Source organism: Etheostoma cragini, chromosome 15 (assembly GCF_013103735.1).
Source record: "Etheostoma cragini isolate CJK2018 chromosome 15, CSU_Ecrag_1.0, whole genome shotgun sequence".
NCBI classification, from domain to species: domain Eukaryota; kingdom Metazoa; phylum Chordata; class Actinopteri; order Perciformes; family Percidae; genus Etheostoma; species Etheostoma cragini.
The window spans coordinates 8416185-8434574 of NC_048421.1; the positions used below are offsets into that span (position 1 = coordinate 8416185).

Here is an 18390-nt window from a genome sequence, read left to right on the forward strand (position 1 = left end):
AAGGAAAGAAGCAAGCAATAAACGCCCGTTCAAAAAGAACCAACCTGTGTCTGTGTTGTCGTGAAGAGAGCCACAGTGTAAATAAGGAAATGCTCCCATTTCGATGCACGCAGCAGTAGAAAAGATGCATGAAAAGATGTGTGAGCCCCGTAACACAATACAATTCAGAGATGTGGAAATCTTCCTTCCTTAATCCAGAAATCAGTGCTGTGGAAAGCGGGATTTGGGGCTGTCACTGCTAAGCTCCTTGTCCCGGGTGTATTATTGGAGCTGTGGCATAGAGGAGAAACACTGGGAGGATGATGCCACAACTCTTGGAATTGTAAACAGGTTTCAGTGTTTGGGAAATAAGCATCTTGCCACAACCAAATTTCCAGGAGCATCGTAAGAAGAATGGTGGCATCGACAGCAGCGGACGCTTATCTCTGCGCTGCATCTGCGTGCATATGAAAGTCTGACTGCTGAGCTGCAATTTTTAGATGATATACAAACTGGTGTCTGGGGCAGGAAAAGGGTGAGTAAATGTGTGCAAAATGCAAATGAGTCTGACAATTTATTAGCCGTTTTGCATGTTTTATCATCTTTTTCAGCTCATGAGAAGCAGACAGATGAAACACCTGAGACACCCACGTTCAGACAAGATGAACTGTCTGCTGTTAATGAACTGAGAGATGCGTTCACATTATTTGAGAGCTGTGGTATATTTAAATTGGAAACCAGGTGTTGTGGCAAAACTACAGCCGGGTAACTGTAGAAATCGGGCTTGAGGAATTCTGCATGTAGGAGCAATGCATAAGACATGAGCTATGTTAGGTGGGTGAGTGGGCCGCAGCTCCAACCATGTGCTATTCATAGACCCTGCCGATAACAGGTTGACTTCTCGGGGAAAGCATCAGGCAGGGAGAGGGGGAGGGTGGTAGGCAACAGACAAAGGAGGGAGGGTGCAGGAGACTTAACCTGTGGAAAGAAACTATCAGAACTGTGAAAAAAAGGGGATGTTTTGGGGTTGAAACAGAAATAGTTAAAGAAAGGATAGTAAGGAAGAAGAAACATTCTTCCATCCCACACACAGATGCAGTATCTGCAAGAAAAGACTGAAAAGGGGAAATTGTGAGTTTTCACACAAACAAATCCACCTGTCAGTTGCATTTCAGTTTGGAGGAGGACCTTCCCTGCTCCATCTATCCTTAATGTCTGACATCACACTTATGAGATGACAGCAAGGCAGACTCAGGACAATCACACCTTATTCTGCAGTGGCAGCAGTCATGGGGCCCAGTGGGACAGTCATGGCATTCCTGTGACTACACCCTGTGTGTCATTTTGCACAGGCAATTTCGCACACATTCTCATGCTCTAATTATAGAGCTGAAGAAGTGGGAGAGAAATAATAAAAGACTAAAACTACAGAATAAAATACAGAAAAATTTCCGTCCTGTCAATATACATCCTGGTCTGTCCTGATCCACAATCCAAGCTGTATTCCTTCCTGTTGGTTGGTTAATACTCACATAATAAACACTAAACGCCAAACACTCAACACTAAATGTCTAACGATTTTTGGCATTAAGCGCTTACTGACAGAAGTTCCCGAATTTTGTTGTCTTTCCAGTCGGACATTTTAATTTATGTAAATGACCCTTCTTCTTCTCCCTCAGATGTTTGTATTCTCCAGGTTTTGCGCCATCGCATTATAGAAATGTGGTCAACACGCCTACTTGATCACTGTGAATGATCTGCTCTATTCACACGTTTAAACTAACACTAGGGAGCTGGCAGGGTAAAGTCTATTCAATGTCCGGTCGAACTGAGATAGGTAAGTTCAAGCTTGTAGTACCTGTGTAAAAGGGACTTTACTTTTGTAAATGATCTGAGTGCTTCTTCCACCACTGCTCCATGTGTTCATCATCTACCATTTTACTTATACCATTTCACCTGTAGTCAGGAAGCCTGGAAACCCATTTTGGAAAATAGGACTTTAACCAAATGTCTGCTGATTTTGCCCAATGTTTTGTTTTGGCTCCCTTAACTGTTTTACTCCATATCACAGTATCAATGTTCTCCCCAATCCAGGAGTTCTGCCAACATGGCCAAGCCCTCATGCCAATGGAAATGGCTGCCTCTAATATAGCTGAACCGGCTGCATTCCTCGCCTAAAACAAAGCCATTGCTGTTCACCATATTAAGGCGATCTTGCAACAGATACCAGCTCCATATTGAAACAGACTCTAATCCTTCTTTTCACGCTGGCCTCTTGGTCCTCATCCAGTTGTACTAGAATTGACAACTAAACTCCCTCGGGCATACGCACTTTCAATTTTTTGGCCTTAATAATAATAGTGATAACAATGCATTTTATAAATAACACATGTTTCATTAAATGCAAATCTCAAAGGGGAAATAGGAGGATATATCCACATTGTAATTAAAAGCAGGTAAAACAACAGGGAAACGGCAAAATCTAAAGCAGTGGGATAGGAATTAGTGGTTGGCTTTTTAGTAACTCAGAAATACTGCAATAATTTAGTAAGAAACTTTAAAGGAATTCTTTAAACAAGTCCAGTGTCTGATATGCCTTCAGGTGGTCGGGAGTGTGTTCAAGAGGAACAAAGCGGCTCTTCCGAAAGTCGAAACCCCCCTGTGGTTTATGTTAGACCCTGAGGTCTGGAGGATTAGACTGGTTGCCAAACCTGACAGAGCAAAATGGAGGTTTTAGAAGTTGTTTTCTTCTTGTTTACATATTTGTCTAACTTCACTCTAATTGTGCTTATTTACACTCCCCATTTCCTTTCTCTCTGTTTGCTTTCCCTCTTTCTCTCTTCTTCTCAGCCTCTCTCACACTCTCTCTGCCTGAGCCTGCCCTGACCCAGACGTCTGTTCCCTGTCTGAGCCGCTGCCAGATTCCTGCAAGGGGAGGAATGCATGAGAGGGCCTCGCCGAGCCACAATTAACATTTCGTCGGTGCTACGCCCACACCTATGCACGGTGCTTAATGATGGCATATTCATGAAAAGCAAATATTTGCAGAGAAAAGCTGTCTCCCAGCGACCGGCGAGAAAAAGGGGAAGATAATTGAAAGGACCTTGCGGCACTTAAAAAAAAAGAAGCAAGAATGGGAGATAAAAAAAGAGAGCTGAGATAAATGAAGGGCTGGGCTTTAAAGAGGCTGTTGTTAGCGAGAGGATACCCTGTGAGGAGTGTGTGGTGACGGAAGAAAACCCCCTCTGTTGGGGGCAGCGGCACATGCTGAGAGGGCACCAGCAACAGTAAAAGAAATCCTGGTAAATCAGACGGAGAGAACAGGGGAAAACAGAGAAGGGAGATAGAGAGAGGGGGAGGAGAGGGTGACAGGTAGAGTGAACTAGTTGTATTTGCAGAAAAATTCCATACAGTAAACAGAGATATGTTTAAAAAATAAAAAGAAGAAATTCACTTTTGACAAAGGATAGAGAAAAGGAGAAATCCTTCACAGTAGATGATAGACCATTTTCCAAGAGGAGCAGACTGCATACCGTCCTCCATTTCCCCAAAGAACATCCCTCCCTATTGCTGCCCCCAGCTGGGAGGCACGCACACACACACACACACACACACACACATACACACACATACACACACACACACACAGGCTGTCTGGTTGGGGGATGGGAACACCAAAATGCAGGGAAACGGCGAGGGATAGTGATGGAGAAGGGAAAGAGAAGACCAACAGAAAGGGATGCAACTAGAAAAGGCGGAAGGGAAAGAAGGACTAAATCGGAGGATGTGGTGGAATGCAAGCAGAAAAACAAAATAAGAGAAACATGATGTTACACATGGTGTGTCTGTGTGCGCGCCTCCACCTGCATTGCAATGCTTACACAGTATAAATCACCCACCTGACTCAGCATCCCACACTGTCAACACACACACACACACACACACACACACACACACACACACACACACACACACACACACACACACCTTTATTCATCATCCACGTTGTCCTGTCTGTAGCCACATATGCAAAAACTTTCAACAAAATCCTCCTGCAAAGACGTAATTCAGGAGTCAGTCAATAATACAGTACACATGCATCCTTGGAAAACACACACATACATGCACCATCCCCCCTTCAAATACACAAGCACGCACGCATGCACACGCACAAGCACACACGCACACACACACACACACATACACATACACAGACACACACACATATACATGTAGTCCTAAACGAGACAGCTGGAGCTATCAAACCAAAGCCTATGAGAGCCAGCTTTCTTCAGATGGATTTGAGATGTGGGCTTTACCGTATCATCTGCCAGCACGCTGCTGGGAATGAGACGTCACATTCATAACAGCCTACTGCCTTATAAGGCAGTTATCTCTCTCTCTCTCTCTCTCTTTACCCTTCAGTGGGGGGAGGGATGAGTGGTTTCAATTATGTGCAACAAAGACCAAATTAGGCACCTGGCAATTTCAATATGGCCTCTTTCTCTGCATTAAGTTGATAGGATGTGGTTTTGATGGGGAGGTAATGTGGTTGCATGCATCTCATGGATGAACACATGCATTTGTTTGCAGAGTTACAAAAATATTGCTTTTGAATTTGTGGATAACACAGGAAAAGATTACATTTCCTAACCTTACAGAAAAATCTAATGTAACAATGGACACACATTTAAAAAAGAAGATGTTCTTTTGTTCTTGTCAAGGAAAGCAAACACTGTGGATTGCTGTGCACATTCCATTATGCCGGTCACACAAAGGCTCCTTAGCGGGCCCTGATTGATCCGTTTGCGGCAGCTTTGAGGGCACATTGAGACTATACTCTCATTGACTACTTTACAATCAATACTAGCTAATAACTGGCTTTAGAAACTAGCTGGGGGTATCTGACACTGCTCTGCTGCTGCAATCGTGCACTTAGTTTCACACTCTGACCACAAAGAACACAAGATATACAAATGCAACCAGTTGCTGCTTTCAAATATCCTTTCTCTCTCCCCAACACAAACAAAAAACACACTACACAAGCTCACACCCACACAGACTGCAATGTAGATAATCTCTCTAATGAGGGATGGCAGGTAGCAGCTGTAAGGAGATTTCATCTGTCGGACAGTACGGACTCCACACGGGGCCGTGAGATGCGGATTTCACTGCAGAGGTAACTACAAATTTGTGAATGCGGTTATTATTTAAATTTCTTTTTTCCTCAATTTAGTTTAGCACCATCCACCCGTAAAGCCCACCATTATCTCCTGACACCATATTTGAACAGCCCTAGTCAAGAATGGAAAAGTCAACTCTTCATCGTGTCTGTGTGTGCACTCAACCATCTCTTTTTTTCCATCTCCATGTATGGTGCTGCAGAGTAGCTGCGAGAGGACCTTCCTCTCTGTCTTTGCACCTCACAGGCAGCTCGGCGGCTGCACGGCTCTAATCCACTGAGCTGCTAAGGAAAGAGTGCTGACGGTGCCCTTTTTCACTGACTATCTCTTAATCCAGCTGGCTGTGGGTCTGGGAGAATAATCCTGGATTAAGGACTCTTCCCCATGGAGCAACGATAGGGTCCCTTGTGGGGGCCCCGTCACAGTCAGCTGTGCCTGAGGCGCCGTGCCTTTCACATCGTGAGAGAACACAACAGCCAATCCAAAAACAGGCAAACAGTGTCTGATTAGGATTGAATTGCATCAATCCTCGCATTGACGCCCTGGGGGAAGCTGCAGCGCTTATTGGAGAAGAATGATAGTAAAGAGGGATAATGGTGGATAGACACTTGATGTTACAAGTGCTTTTCATTTAAGGTGACAAAGATTTGGAAGAAAAGGAGGAATTGAGCCCCCAACGAAGCGCTTTGTTAGCACAGGATACACTCTAATTGGTATATTGTTGAAAATGACAGCTATTGTCTTAATGAGACCCCTGACATGTGTGTGTGTGTATGTGGGTTCCCACTTTAACCTTCTTTAACACAAGGGTTCTCAACAGTAAAGAAGAAGACGACACAAACAAGGAAAGAATGTGAAAATCTACAAAGGTTTCATTAGCTCTAAATGGCTTAAAAAAAAAGCATCTGAAAGAACTCTTATTTACACACGTTTCAGTCATTCACATATTTCAGCCCTGAGTCAAATAACATACAAAATAGCTATTTCACAAACAAACTAGGTACAAAAACACATAACGATGAGTTGTTAGCTCAAAACAGTTTGGTGTGACTACAAAGCGACAAACTCTGTGTACTGAGAAGCCACAAAGATTCTCCAGACATGAATAAGAGAATAAACACAAGGTATTTGGATCTTCTGGCCAAGGTTAGATGTGTCAGAGCCACAGTCTCACTTGGTGGAATGAAGTAACAATAAGTCATCAACAACACAGGCAGAGAGTAGAGATGTTGTTATGTATTAAATAACAGGAGAGTTCCAATTTCTTAAAATTGATCAGTAATTACGGTGAAAGACGAAGAAGAAGTATTTTTTATCATCTCCTATATTGAAATCAATGACGAGCATGGATGCAATTAAATACAAATGAATGATTCTGCTCGGAGGAGAATTTCCCAGCAGGTCAATACAGAATTTGTATTTTAGTCAACGTATTAAAGATTGATCCAGAGCTCATCTCGAGGCTGAGAGGTATGACATGGAGCATTATTAGTGGGGCTAGACAATCAGTAATCAACAGGCTTTTTTCATCCTTGCACGTGATGTCCTCCCTCAGCACACAATCACCAGTTTATTTACCTGCATGGCTGCCCAAGAGAGACTGGAGCTTGCGTCAGTGCACATATCCCTCAGCCCCAGTGAAGCACAACGAGGGACAGCAGGGAGGCTTAATGCACCAAGGGTGTGTGGACACATCATAGCAACATCCAGTTGTCAAGATGACTTTTAGCCCCAGACTTTGAATTTGATCATCAATGGTTGAGTGTACTTACAGGGGAAAGTTATTTATCTTATTTTTTTGTTATAATGCATATTGTAAAGCTTACATGAAATGCTAATTTTGTTTTCGATGAGTTCGGATTTGAAGGATCAGACTGGTGTTATTCTATACTGTTTCTTTTTGTCAACAAATCACATGAAAAGATGAGACCCAACAACATTTCAGTCCAACTCTCAATATTTTCGGAATTCTCAATGTCGTTTACGTTACAGACACAAACCATAAAATTGGTTCATAAATAAATAGTTTTTGTTCTTTTAAAAAAGGCCCATTTTCTAAACATGCTTTACTTAGACTACTGCATTTTTGGGCCAAATTTTGAAGACACAACAAGCAGAATTATTGCACACATTTCTAACGTCCCTTCACATAATGTTGAACAGCTCTACTTGCCTCGCTATTAAAGGACAAGACTGACATTCAATATTTTTGTTAACCAACAGAGCTCAGATCCAACCCAAGTTCATCTCTCATCACACTCAGCCCCAATCCAAAATGGTTCTTGAAACAGATGGGCACTGTAGTTTTTTTCCTGTCAGTGTAGTGTGGCTAATCGATTGACTTGCCCTTTAACAACTCTGAATAAAAGCTTTAAAAGTATAGCTACAGTATAACTTAAAAGTGCAGGACATTATTACAATATTTGATTGAAGCACTGTGTCAACCACATTAGATTTCATACTGTTACAATAGGCTTACATATGATAAGTCACTGTAGGGGATAACATGTTTTTTGGCAGCAATTTAAAAGGCCATGTACACAAAAATAAAATGTAGGAAGGAGAAAGGAGTGGATCTGAAATATAGGCTACAAACAATAACACACAGAAGTGTGTTTGCATCAACAAGCACAGACACCTGCACCCTCTGTAAGCCAATTGCAAGTTAATGCCGCACATACCACTCTTTCCAATCCATCATAACACCTGTGACATATCTCAGAAGCATTCAGCATGGCAAAGACTCAAAACAACCAGCGAGCTCTAAAATATACAGAAAGTCAGAACATATATCTTCACCCCTGTCACCCATAATCCTCCAACTATACCCCCACCTCATAAACTGACTCCTTCACCTAAACGCCGCTAACAGTGGAAAAGAGCACAGACAAGACAGGCTTGACAGAGTGACTATTGTCATGATAAGAGGCCAAGTCAATCTGTTTGCATTCAAGGGTGAAAAGATCTATATTTGTGTGTTCCTACATGAATAGAAAAAGGAGAGTGAGAGATAAAAATGGCTGAATGTGCAAGTCATACTTTATCATTTAGTGTGTATAAAGATATCAGTACCTATGCAAAAAGAATGACTGCAGTCTTTCAATGCTACAGCATGTTTGAACATATTGTGCTTATTATTGCAAGGTCTGAAGCTTCAGCAGAGCGATGAGTCAAGTCCTTCAGAGAGCGTATTCCTCCTTGATTCCTTTACAAATCCCAGCAGTGGTTATTTGTTATTATACTTGGGTCTTTCAGAGTAAATTCAATAGGTGATGACCCCACATTTCTCATCAGTAAACCTGCTCCGCACATCTTGAATTCTCAGTAAATACAGTTAGAAGAGGACTCCATGAATATAGTGTTATATTACCACAACGTTGGTGGACTTGCAAGGATATCTGGTCAAAATCAATGTAGTATAGGTTGAGATTTCCTGACTTTTAGATGGTGCTGGATTTTGTTGCTTTTTTATTTTCTTCTTTTTTACATAAAAAAGACAGCACATATCCAAAGGCTGTTTGTTTCCTTAACTTCCAAAACAACTGTTATATTCTCATTGATCTATACAGTGATGGTATGTGGACAGTGGTATACAACATGTTGGGTTTATTGTGCAGCTAGCCTTCCTATAGGAACCATTGTTAATTTATTCAACCATTTTACAGATGCTTTTTAATTCAGTTTTTGATGGGTGAATATGGTCATTTCATGTTTTTACCACTTGTTTTATGTCTACAGTGCTTTTTTGTCTTACGTGAGGTCACAAACACAATTCCTATCAGCTACAATAAAAGGGCCATTAAGCACCAGCCATGTTTCATCTTTTAGTTCCCAATATGGGTCAAGCTCCAAAAACACAACCATGTCTCCAGGTTGTAACACATTCTTTGTCTATAACAATTTGCACAATTTGACTCTGAGCCTAAGCTGACATATTCGTCACTTCAGTAGCTTTCCTGGACCTTACAAAGCACTTTGAGAGCCGCGGAAAACATTTTTATTGCAATCTGTTTCAATAACATTAACAAATATCTCGGAATGATCAATTCATGTCAGAGAGAAACGGAAAATAACATCTGAATATATACTGACACAAATCAAAACTAAAAACAGGCATTGAAATCCCAACAGCCGTGCAGCATGTTATTAGACACACTGATGGATCAGCCTGCTGACTGTACCCCTGAAAGGCCCATTAACACCTCCAGAGGGTAGAGCCCAGCCCCCTCCATAAACAGCCCAGCCGGAGGTCCATCCTATAATGGGCTGAGCTCATTCCCAGCCTGGCCTGCTCCAGGTGTGGAAGCAGAGCCCTGTAATTGATAATTAGGGGGCAATAACCCAGTTTTCAATGCAGGCCTCACGACAGAAGAGTGGCCAGGCCCTGCAATGTCAGTCAAGGGAAAAGTAGAGAATTGAGGCTGTTAAGCGGTGATTTCTTGGCTAACGCATGTACATGTAGACAGGTTTTAGTTTATGATGCACTTGGAACTGACTGATAGAGCACAGAAAGGAGTATGTAATTGTTCCACAGAGCTTCAGTTCTTTGCTTAGGTTACTGATAGTGTCTGTGGTGCTCATGCAACATGAGGTGAAAGCACACCAGGTCGGGCAATACATTCCACACACACATTTTTGTCTTACTGTTGAACCACAGATCTTATCAATCATAATGATGTACAAAAAATTCTCTAATCTAACACCGTGTAGAAATAAGTAAAGTGCCTCCAACATGTAGTAGACTTTACACCAGGGTGATGTCGTTTTTAGGGTGTTCACTGGATCCACGTGTTGCTACATCATCCACATGTACAGTCATTAGTCATTTGGTTTTTTCAGTGGATAAAAACTGCATTAGTCACTCAAATGACGTGAAGAGGCCAAAGATTTGAGTAATGAGAAGTGACGTTTCATTCATTTATGTATTTATTGTAATTTTCCTTTCATCTTGTTTTCTTCTAAAGCAATGCATTAGCTCTCAGTGAAGCTATCAATCAGGCACTAATGGGTTGTAATTGCGGGCTGGCAGGCAGGCCTCCACATCAGAGGCAGCGGGGTCGCTGGATAGCAGAATAATCACTTGTACAGTAGAATATTGCCTACAATGGATTAGATCCCTGGGTACAGGTTAACATAATTTCCAACTCATTTTTCCATTGAAACCCACAATACTCATCCCAGTGACGTCTTGCATTAATAAACAAGGTTAATATAGTGAGGATTTAAAAAAAATAAAAAAAATAAAATTGAATTTCAAAGGGATCAGTCACACTCAATACAGCCAACTGTTTAGTCACTGGATTCCAAAGAATCTTCCAGAGAAGAATGGTTAAAATTATATTTTCCTGGAACCATAGTGACTAAACCAGAATACCTGCGCTGCCGGAGCCATTCCCCAAAGACGACTGTCAGCCCACAGTCTTCCTTTTGCTTTCCATGAACCAGGCACCTGACGACAGTGTCTGATGCTATCTCCACAGCTGTCTGTGCCAGTCAGTTAATTGCTGTCAAATGCCTGAACCATCACTCTCTCTCTCTCACACACACACACACACACACACACACACACACACACACACACACACACACACACACACACACACACACACACACACACACACACACACACACACACACACACACACACACACACACACACACACACACACACACAACCCTGTCAAACAGCCACAACAAACAGCAGAGGCTGATAAGACTGTTAAGACGGTTAAACTCTGGGAAATACTCATCTGCTGCTTTTTCTCATGGGAGGCCTTACATTGTTTGTCTGAAAACTGGAATGAAAATCCCCTGTGAGAAGAATTTACATCTTGTCTTTTACATCTTTTTTAAAGATGAAGAATCAAAGTCAGGCAGACTACAAACAACAACATCTTATTTTCTACTTCCTGCTTAGGAGAACTAAGTGTATTGGTGCCTTGGATTGGAGGTAGCAGGCTGGTCAGGTGTTGTGTAGATTTCTGAAATTTGAAAAGTATCACATGTCAACTATAGTAAATCATAGGTAGGTAAAGGTATCCTACTTTTCAAAGCTACAAATAGATTATCTCTGTTTTTACACATGCAGCAGCTGAGGGTTCAAAATCTAAAAATGGCTAGCAAATTAGCCACTTAGCGGGTGAAACCATGTTCTTTCCACAGGCTGAGGTAACTCCCACGGTAGATAGAAAAGACCATTGATAACAGTGACTTTTTGTTATCAGCGTTACAGTGGTTTTTAAGATGAGTCACAACTTCCTGCAGAGGAAAATTTGTAAATATTTGAGCTATAGGTACATTTTGTATCTGTTGCATGGTAACAGTTATTATTTTTTTTTAGCTTTGTGTTCACACAACAGTGGTTTTCTGTTCTACTGCCTCGAGTTCACTTGGTTGTTGATGGCTGCCGTAAAACCAAGTAAACAATTTTAGGAAGTTAGAAAGTCTATCATACCATACCCAGTAAAACTGGTCTGCTGGTTTGAATTATTACTGACATGGAATATTCTTTATTTTTGAAAGGAAAGAGAGAGTAAACCTCTATATTTATTTATTTATATATATATATATATATATATATATATATATATATATATATATATATATATATATTGACGCCCACTTTACCAAGTGAACTATCTGGGCACCCGACATGCATGGAATATTTTCATAGTTTTATTTATTTCCTATTTTTATTTTATATTCTAGAACAGCTCTGAAAAGTGCCACTTATTAAGCTTATCAAGTCTTTTTTGTAGTTTTTTTTAAATGACTACATCCAGTAAACTGATGTCTTCAAAAGCTGGAAAAAAACTCAAATTATAGTAATTTTGTCCACAAAGCAGGGTAGAGCAAACTGATCGTCAAAGAATTAGTATTACTGGCTGCAAAAGAGATATCGATATTATAAATACCTCTATGTGCATATTCCTTTCATCAATTACAATACAATCGAACTAACCGTTTTACACAATTACATTAATTACACAATTTTATCATGAGGGGGTCATTAATATTTCTTGGCATATAATGAACGTATCTCGTTTAAATTACATAAATTACTTTGTTTTACTTTCTATATTAATCCTGATATCCATGTGTTTACTTCATGAATTACAAAACAAATCACAGACTTTATGCTTTTATTCAAGCCGTGTTTAATGATAAAAAAAAAACATTAGTGGTGGTTCTGTAAATCCCAGCAGTTTTACTTGGTATCAGATCACAATCACAAGTTATTTATTGTCAGAAATGCATTTAAAAATTGTACGCTTGGTACATTTTGTTGTTCAGTCAAACATTTAGAGAAGTTTCTTGAAAGTATGCCTGTGTTTTTATTAATGCCTAGAATAAGAATAGCCTCATTTTCTCTGAGATGTGTACAGTAATACAGCAACATGTCGTAAAGATAAACAGCAACATTGTACATTCCGTGATGACTGGTTAAAACCCCTGTAAATAGGAGTAGTGAATAATTAGGCCCGTGACTTACAGTGCCTGGGCAGACAATGTGATTTCAATGAGGATCACACACACACACACACACACACACACACACACACACACACACACACACACACACACACACACACACACACACACACACACACACACACACACACACACACTTAAACTTGAAAAAAACAAACAGATACATTCATGTGGACTGATTCTTAGTGTTGATAGTGTGTTGTCATTCATTTTTAGGTGAAAGTGGACAGAATGCTGGAGGTAAGAAAGAAAACTCTGTGCTGACGATAATTTCCAACCCTGTCTAAACATGGTTCAACACAGACGACTAAATGTAAAAGAAAACACGTGGCTGTCAATTTTTTGTCAGGATAAAAACATGGGTTTGTTGGCAGCCAGCGCTGTCATAGCCATTCCCCAGCTCAAACAGGAAATTATATCTGAAGAAGGTACTGGGTAAAGGATTATGCTCCTATTACTTAACAGGTAGGCTAAAATGAATGTTTGTGTCTGTCTGACTTTTATCAGAAGGAAACACATGCCTAGCTTTATCCTGCCTGTCAGGAAACAACATTAAGAAAAATTATGAGAATGTTCCTTTTCACAATCTGATGAGGAGATATGAAGAGCCCTATCATGTGATCACATACGTGTTTGTCATGTAAACACATTCTTACCACTGTTTTGGGCTTGAGTGTTTGAAGTTGTGCCCTCTATATGTCAAGAATTGCTCATGCAAGGATATAGTATTGCTAAATATTTGTAACTGCTATTTTAAACGCCAAACGTTCACTTGTTTGAAAATTAAATTAATAAAGAAAAAAATACCAGTAATTCATTATAATCCTGTTCTTAGGTTAACTGTTCTTTGTTAACACAGAGGGTTTGAATTTCATGTTAAAAACGTCCTGCTCAGACTTGAGATATGCATATGTCATTTGATATTCACACAGATATTCCATTGTGAGAACACTGCAACATTTTTAAAAGTTCAAGTTCAAGTCCTGTGAATGAATCTCCAGTTTCATTTGACCCTCGGTCAGAGTCTGCACGATTTCATGCCAGTTGCTTCAGACCCTGATGTGACCCCTGCCCACAAAGCCCATGAAAGTATGCCAAGCTAGCAGCAGACTCAAACCTGAAGTAGCTCCAGACCAACATAGCGCCTGGTGATTGTCTATTCTGCTCCAAGATGAAAGTAGCCTCTCGACTTCCAGCCCATCCAGGAGCGAACCGTCCATATGATGGATTTATGTGATGCTGAACATTGCAAATAACATTCTGGGAAGGCAGTGTTCCACATTGCACCATATGAAAAGGTCAAGTGACAATAATCCTCAGTAAGATAGGGAAACTAGAGGCACGGACTTAGGGAGAGGAGTCAAAGGGCGACAAACAGTCCAGGAATCCAGCAGATGGATCCAAACCTTTGCTGTACTAACATGAGCGAAGACAGCATCAGCAACGCTCCCATGGCCTCTGTCTCAGGACTGTTTCCGAAAGGTGAAAATATCCCGAGTTTTGGATCCTTTCTTGCCCTGTAGTGGATGTGTGGGGGTGGAGTTTGGCGAAGGCGTGGATGAAAGTGAGGGGGAGGAGGGCTGGGGGGTGGAGGTGCCACCATAGGGGCAGCTCTGTGAGTCAGGGTGTTCACCAGAACACTCCACAGTGGGGATGTAGCGGCTGTCCCACATCCCGGGGCCACACAGTTTGCAAAGGTCGTGTAGGCTGCACGGGATTCTGGGTAGCAAGCGGAACTGGTATAGAAGGCTGCGGGCCTGAAAGAGCAGGGTGAAAGCGGCAAGATGAACTAAAATATGTAAAAGAGTGAAAGGAACTTTGGGTTGACAAGAAGTTAGGGAATACAAAACAGTGTGTCGCAGATATCAAACATAGCAGAGTAAAACATTAAAATGAATCAACAGCTTTGACTTTGGTAACAAAACAATGTCAAGGTCAGCATTGCAATGTGGTACCTAATGCCGGCGTGCATCGGATGCAAAATCTCTGGCAACAACAAAAGGAGTTACACCATCTGCATGCTAAAATTAACACACTGCCTGTGGTTGCAGAAGCACTAACACAGAATCCATAAACATGAGGACGCAGGCACAGTAGCAGGGATGCAGATCATAAATCCTCTACATGACATGGCAACATCCCATTTAGCTCTGCAAGGCCTCTGTGGGCCGGTTACAGTATGTCAGCACTGCTTTACTGCAGCAGTAGGAAGGGCCACTTTAATGCAAACATAACCCTGGTTTGAATTAAAAGTAATGCAACAGTCTGTGGAAGAATGGTTATGAGCATGATCATAGACAAATTATAGTTTAATAGTTTTAAATGAATGGATAGCCATTTACTTTGGGTGTACTAAACACAGGTGACATAATAGCAAGAATACCCAGAGCATTTACTGAAGTGTACCTTGCGAAGCACCAGTTCTCCATTCATGTGCATAGAGAGGTTACTGAAGTGGAGCAACATTTGGTCAGTGGCAAGCTGCTGCTCTGTCACATCCTCGCCATAGAGAACAATGATGGCCACACACAGGAACAGGTGGAAGTAGTCCATCTATGAAGACACGGAAAAAGGTTAGTGAGCAGATCAACACTGAAAGACAATAGCAGGAATATCTGCAAATTAGCAGTTTGTTAAGGACATAATGATAACATGGTCCTAGTTCTTTGTATTTAGTTGTGCCCTTGCGACAGGGTGCAATATGAAGGTTACCACAGAACAAAGAAAAACCTATGCACAAAATGCAAATTTACAGTGAAACCCCGTGCGAGGAAAATGCAAAGCATGAAGGTGTAGTATTTGGAAATTTGAGCTTAGTGATGTGAAGCAGTAGTAAGAAGGAGTGATTAAAAACTTGTTTCAAAAAATAAACATTGAAAGTTGGATAAGTAAGACTTTGTACTGTATGTAGTCAGGAACATTGTGACACAATGTTACTTAAAAAATCATATAGCAATCAGAAATTCTTGTTTCTGGTCCATGTGGTATGTGACAGTCAACCCTCTAAACCAAGGTTTCACTATGCAATCTCCTCTATCAGCACCTGTAGCTGAAGATCAGAACATCTAGCAGGAAGAGCTTTGAACTACTGCACATGGAAGGCCTACGTGAGCTTAGTTACTGTTTTACAGTTCTCTTACTTCTTTAAAACATACAGTTGTAATGCTTTTAGGAAGCATTTTTGAATTACATCTTTACTGTACTTTACTGTAATGATCAATAATCACTCTTGAATTAAACCATTAAACTCCTCCAAAACAAAGACGCAATATGACATTTTACAGGTTTTTAGGAGGACTACAGTAGAACGGGGTGACAGGCTTAAAAGGATGACATGGACTCTTTTTATTGTTGACAATGTTAGCTGTGCATTACTGCATGCTTCCTGAAAATCTATTCAAAATGTCATGCTGTACTGATACAGAATACAGTCCAGCACCTCTGTGCACTTGTTTATGCAAAGTTTTTCTTACAAACTTGTGTATGCAAAGGAGGCGATCCGACCAGGTGCGCTGACCTGGTAGTGTGCCCAGCAGGCCTCCCACATGCGCAGAGCCTCAGTGTCGGGGAACTCTCGTTTGAAACAGAGCAGGATCCAGCGGTGGCAGAAGAGCAACTGGAGGCCATCCTCCCCGAGCCTGGTCAGGTGCTGGTGGAAGCGGGGCAGCATGAGACGCAACAGCTCCCGCAGATACATCTGGAGGCGGGTCAGAGAGGGTACACACTGTCTTACAAACACAATAAAATGCTTTGTAGTGAGATTTAAGTATTATTAGGCTGGCATTATGCTTCTCGGGGCTGCATGCAAGCAAATATACACAGGTGTGTTTTGGACAGGTTTGTGTGTTTCTTTTCTACTTATACAGATTGGGGGTGTAATGTATGTGTCCGCGTCAAGAAAACCACACACAAATCAGGTACAACTAACTAAAAGACACAAAGAAACATCCTACCAGCTGCCTCTCCATGTCTTCATCACGCGGGGAGCTGATGAAGATGGTGTTCTCCATGAGACCGACAAAGCACCAGAATGTGTCGCTTTCGTCCTGGATCTCAGTGAGGAGGGGGGCCACCAGGTCGGACATGCCCTGGCAGTAGCCCATATCTGGGTTAAACACTGCATAGTTGAGCAGAATCCGCCTGGGTCAAGGAAAGCCATGATGATCACAACATGAACATCAAGTCCTTTTGAAACCTCTCAGCAGAAAACAGTACATCTAATACAATATAGCTACAGAGTGTGATCATGTGAACATTTCAGCTTTTTATTAAGGCTCTTGTATAGAAATTTCCACGACCCTGCAGCAAAGCCAAACCACAGAGTATGGTCCCGCCCAAACACTGAATGATCCAACATGTGTTTCAGCATTGCTGCTAATGCTTAAAAAACATGACAAGCCCTGCTTAAGCGGTTGCTATGCCAACTCCTCTGGTAACCAGGGAGCTAATTAATGATCTTTCTTGCTTTCTTTTTGTTTTTTTTGTATATGGGTACTACTTTGAAGTAAACTTCAACAAAGGGAAAACCCAGAGGACTTCGTTTTATTATTCAGTGAAATATTAAACAGTAAAAATAGATGTCATTTAAAGGGATTCAGACTTTGCACTGCTTTTAAAATGAAAGATAAAACTTCTAAGAAGTATCTTCAGCTTGCTTGGATCGAACAACCCAGAGAAAGTGATCTGTGATCATATCAGTAAAATAGATGTGAGATAACCGAGGAAGCATGAGATGCATCTGGGATCACCCTGCCCCAGACGCAGCGTAAGACATAATACCTAGACAAATAGCAGGAGACTCGATGAGAGTCACTAAACTAATATGCTATTTAAATCCTCTTGCTTCTCGTTTAGAAAGCCATTAGCTCTGAGTATGCATCAAAAGTGTTCAGACGGCTTAGTCAGAGTCAATAAAGCATGAAACTCATTTGCAGCTCCCCCAGGGTTCAGAATATGAAATGAATAGGTACGCCTGTGCGTTGGGCTGAGGAATGGCAATGATAAGGATGGGTTGGGAGAATGTAAGGGCAAAGAAACAGAGAGAGAGGGAGTGGGGGGGAAAAGGAAGAATGGGAAAATAAATACAAGTGGTCTGACCTCATGATCTCCACATTGGGGTTATTCTCTCCTCTGAAGAAGTGGTTGCTGCGGTCTGTTCTCACAACGTCTTTATCCACCGTGAACTGGACCTTTCTCCAGAACTCGCTGTGCTCCTCCGGGCTCATAGATAATCTGAAACGATATGAAAAGTGGAAACGTTAGATACATGAAATAAAGAAACTGTTGTTATCTCAATCAAGATAGGTTTCCAAAGTCAGTTATGATAAAAAGACAAAAAGAAGGTTTTTACGGCACAATCTCTAAGGAAATTAAGGGAACAAATATAGTTTCATCAAATACTCTTTCCCTCAAATGTCACTCTGGTGTGAACACCTTGGGTAGCTGCAAATGAACTACAAAATGTGGGGGTGGGCAAACAGTGGACTGAAGGGCTATTTCACTATGAAGTACTCCATTGAGGACAATACCACAACCATAAAACCCCATCTATTCCTCTAAATGTAATGGACTACATTAGCGATGTAATCTGTGTATAGTCCAATCAAGCCCTAACAAGCAGAGGGGATTTAATTAACACTGTTTGTTTTTTCATGTGGCCCCACCAGGAATAATGAGTGCACACCTGATGCAACGCCACGCAAGTGTTTAGTTTCAGTGTTGTGTGGTTGACTCTCCC

At 41.3% G+C, this 18390-nt stretch overlaps 1 protein-coding gene across 2 annotated transcripts in view; it reads right to left on the reverse strand.

The window, feature by feature from the left end:
- Positions 1-12291: 12291 nt before the first annotated feature.
- Positions 12292-18390, reverse strand: part of tbc1d16 (TBC1 domain family, member 16) — a 22141-nt gene continuing 16042 nt past the window's right edge. For both annotated transcript variants that reach the window (XM_034894731.1, XM_034894732.1), the window contains exons 9-13: positions 17751-17885; positions 16607-16793; positions 16171-16350; positions 15060-15206; positions 12292-14410 (exon numbers count right to left, since the gene is read on the reverse strand). In XM_034894731.1, the coding sequence (XP_034750622.1) occupies positions 14117-14410; positions 15060-15206; positions 16171-16350; positions 16607-16793; positions 17751-17885 (943 nt within the window). In that variant the 3' untranslated portion in view covers positions 12292-14116. The remainder of the gene's footprint in view (positions 14411-15059; positions 15207-16170; positions 16351-16606; positions 16794-17750; positions 17886-18390) is intronic.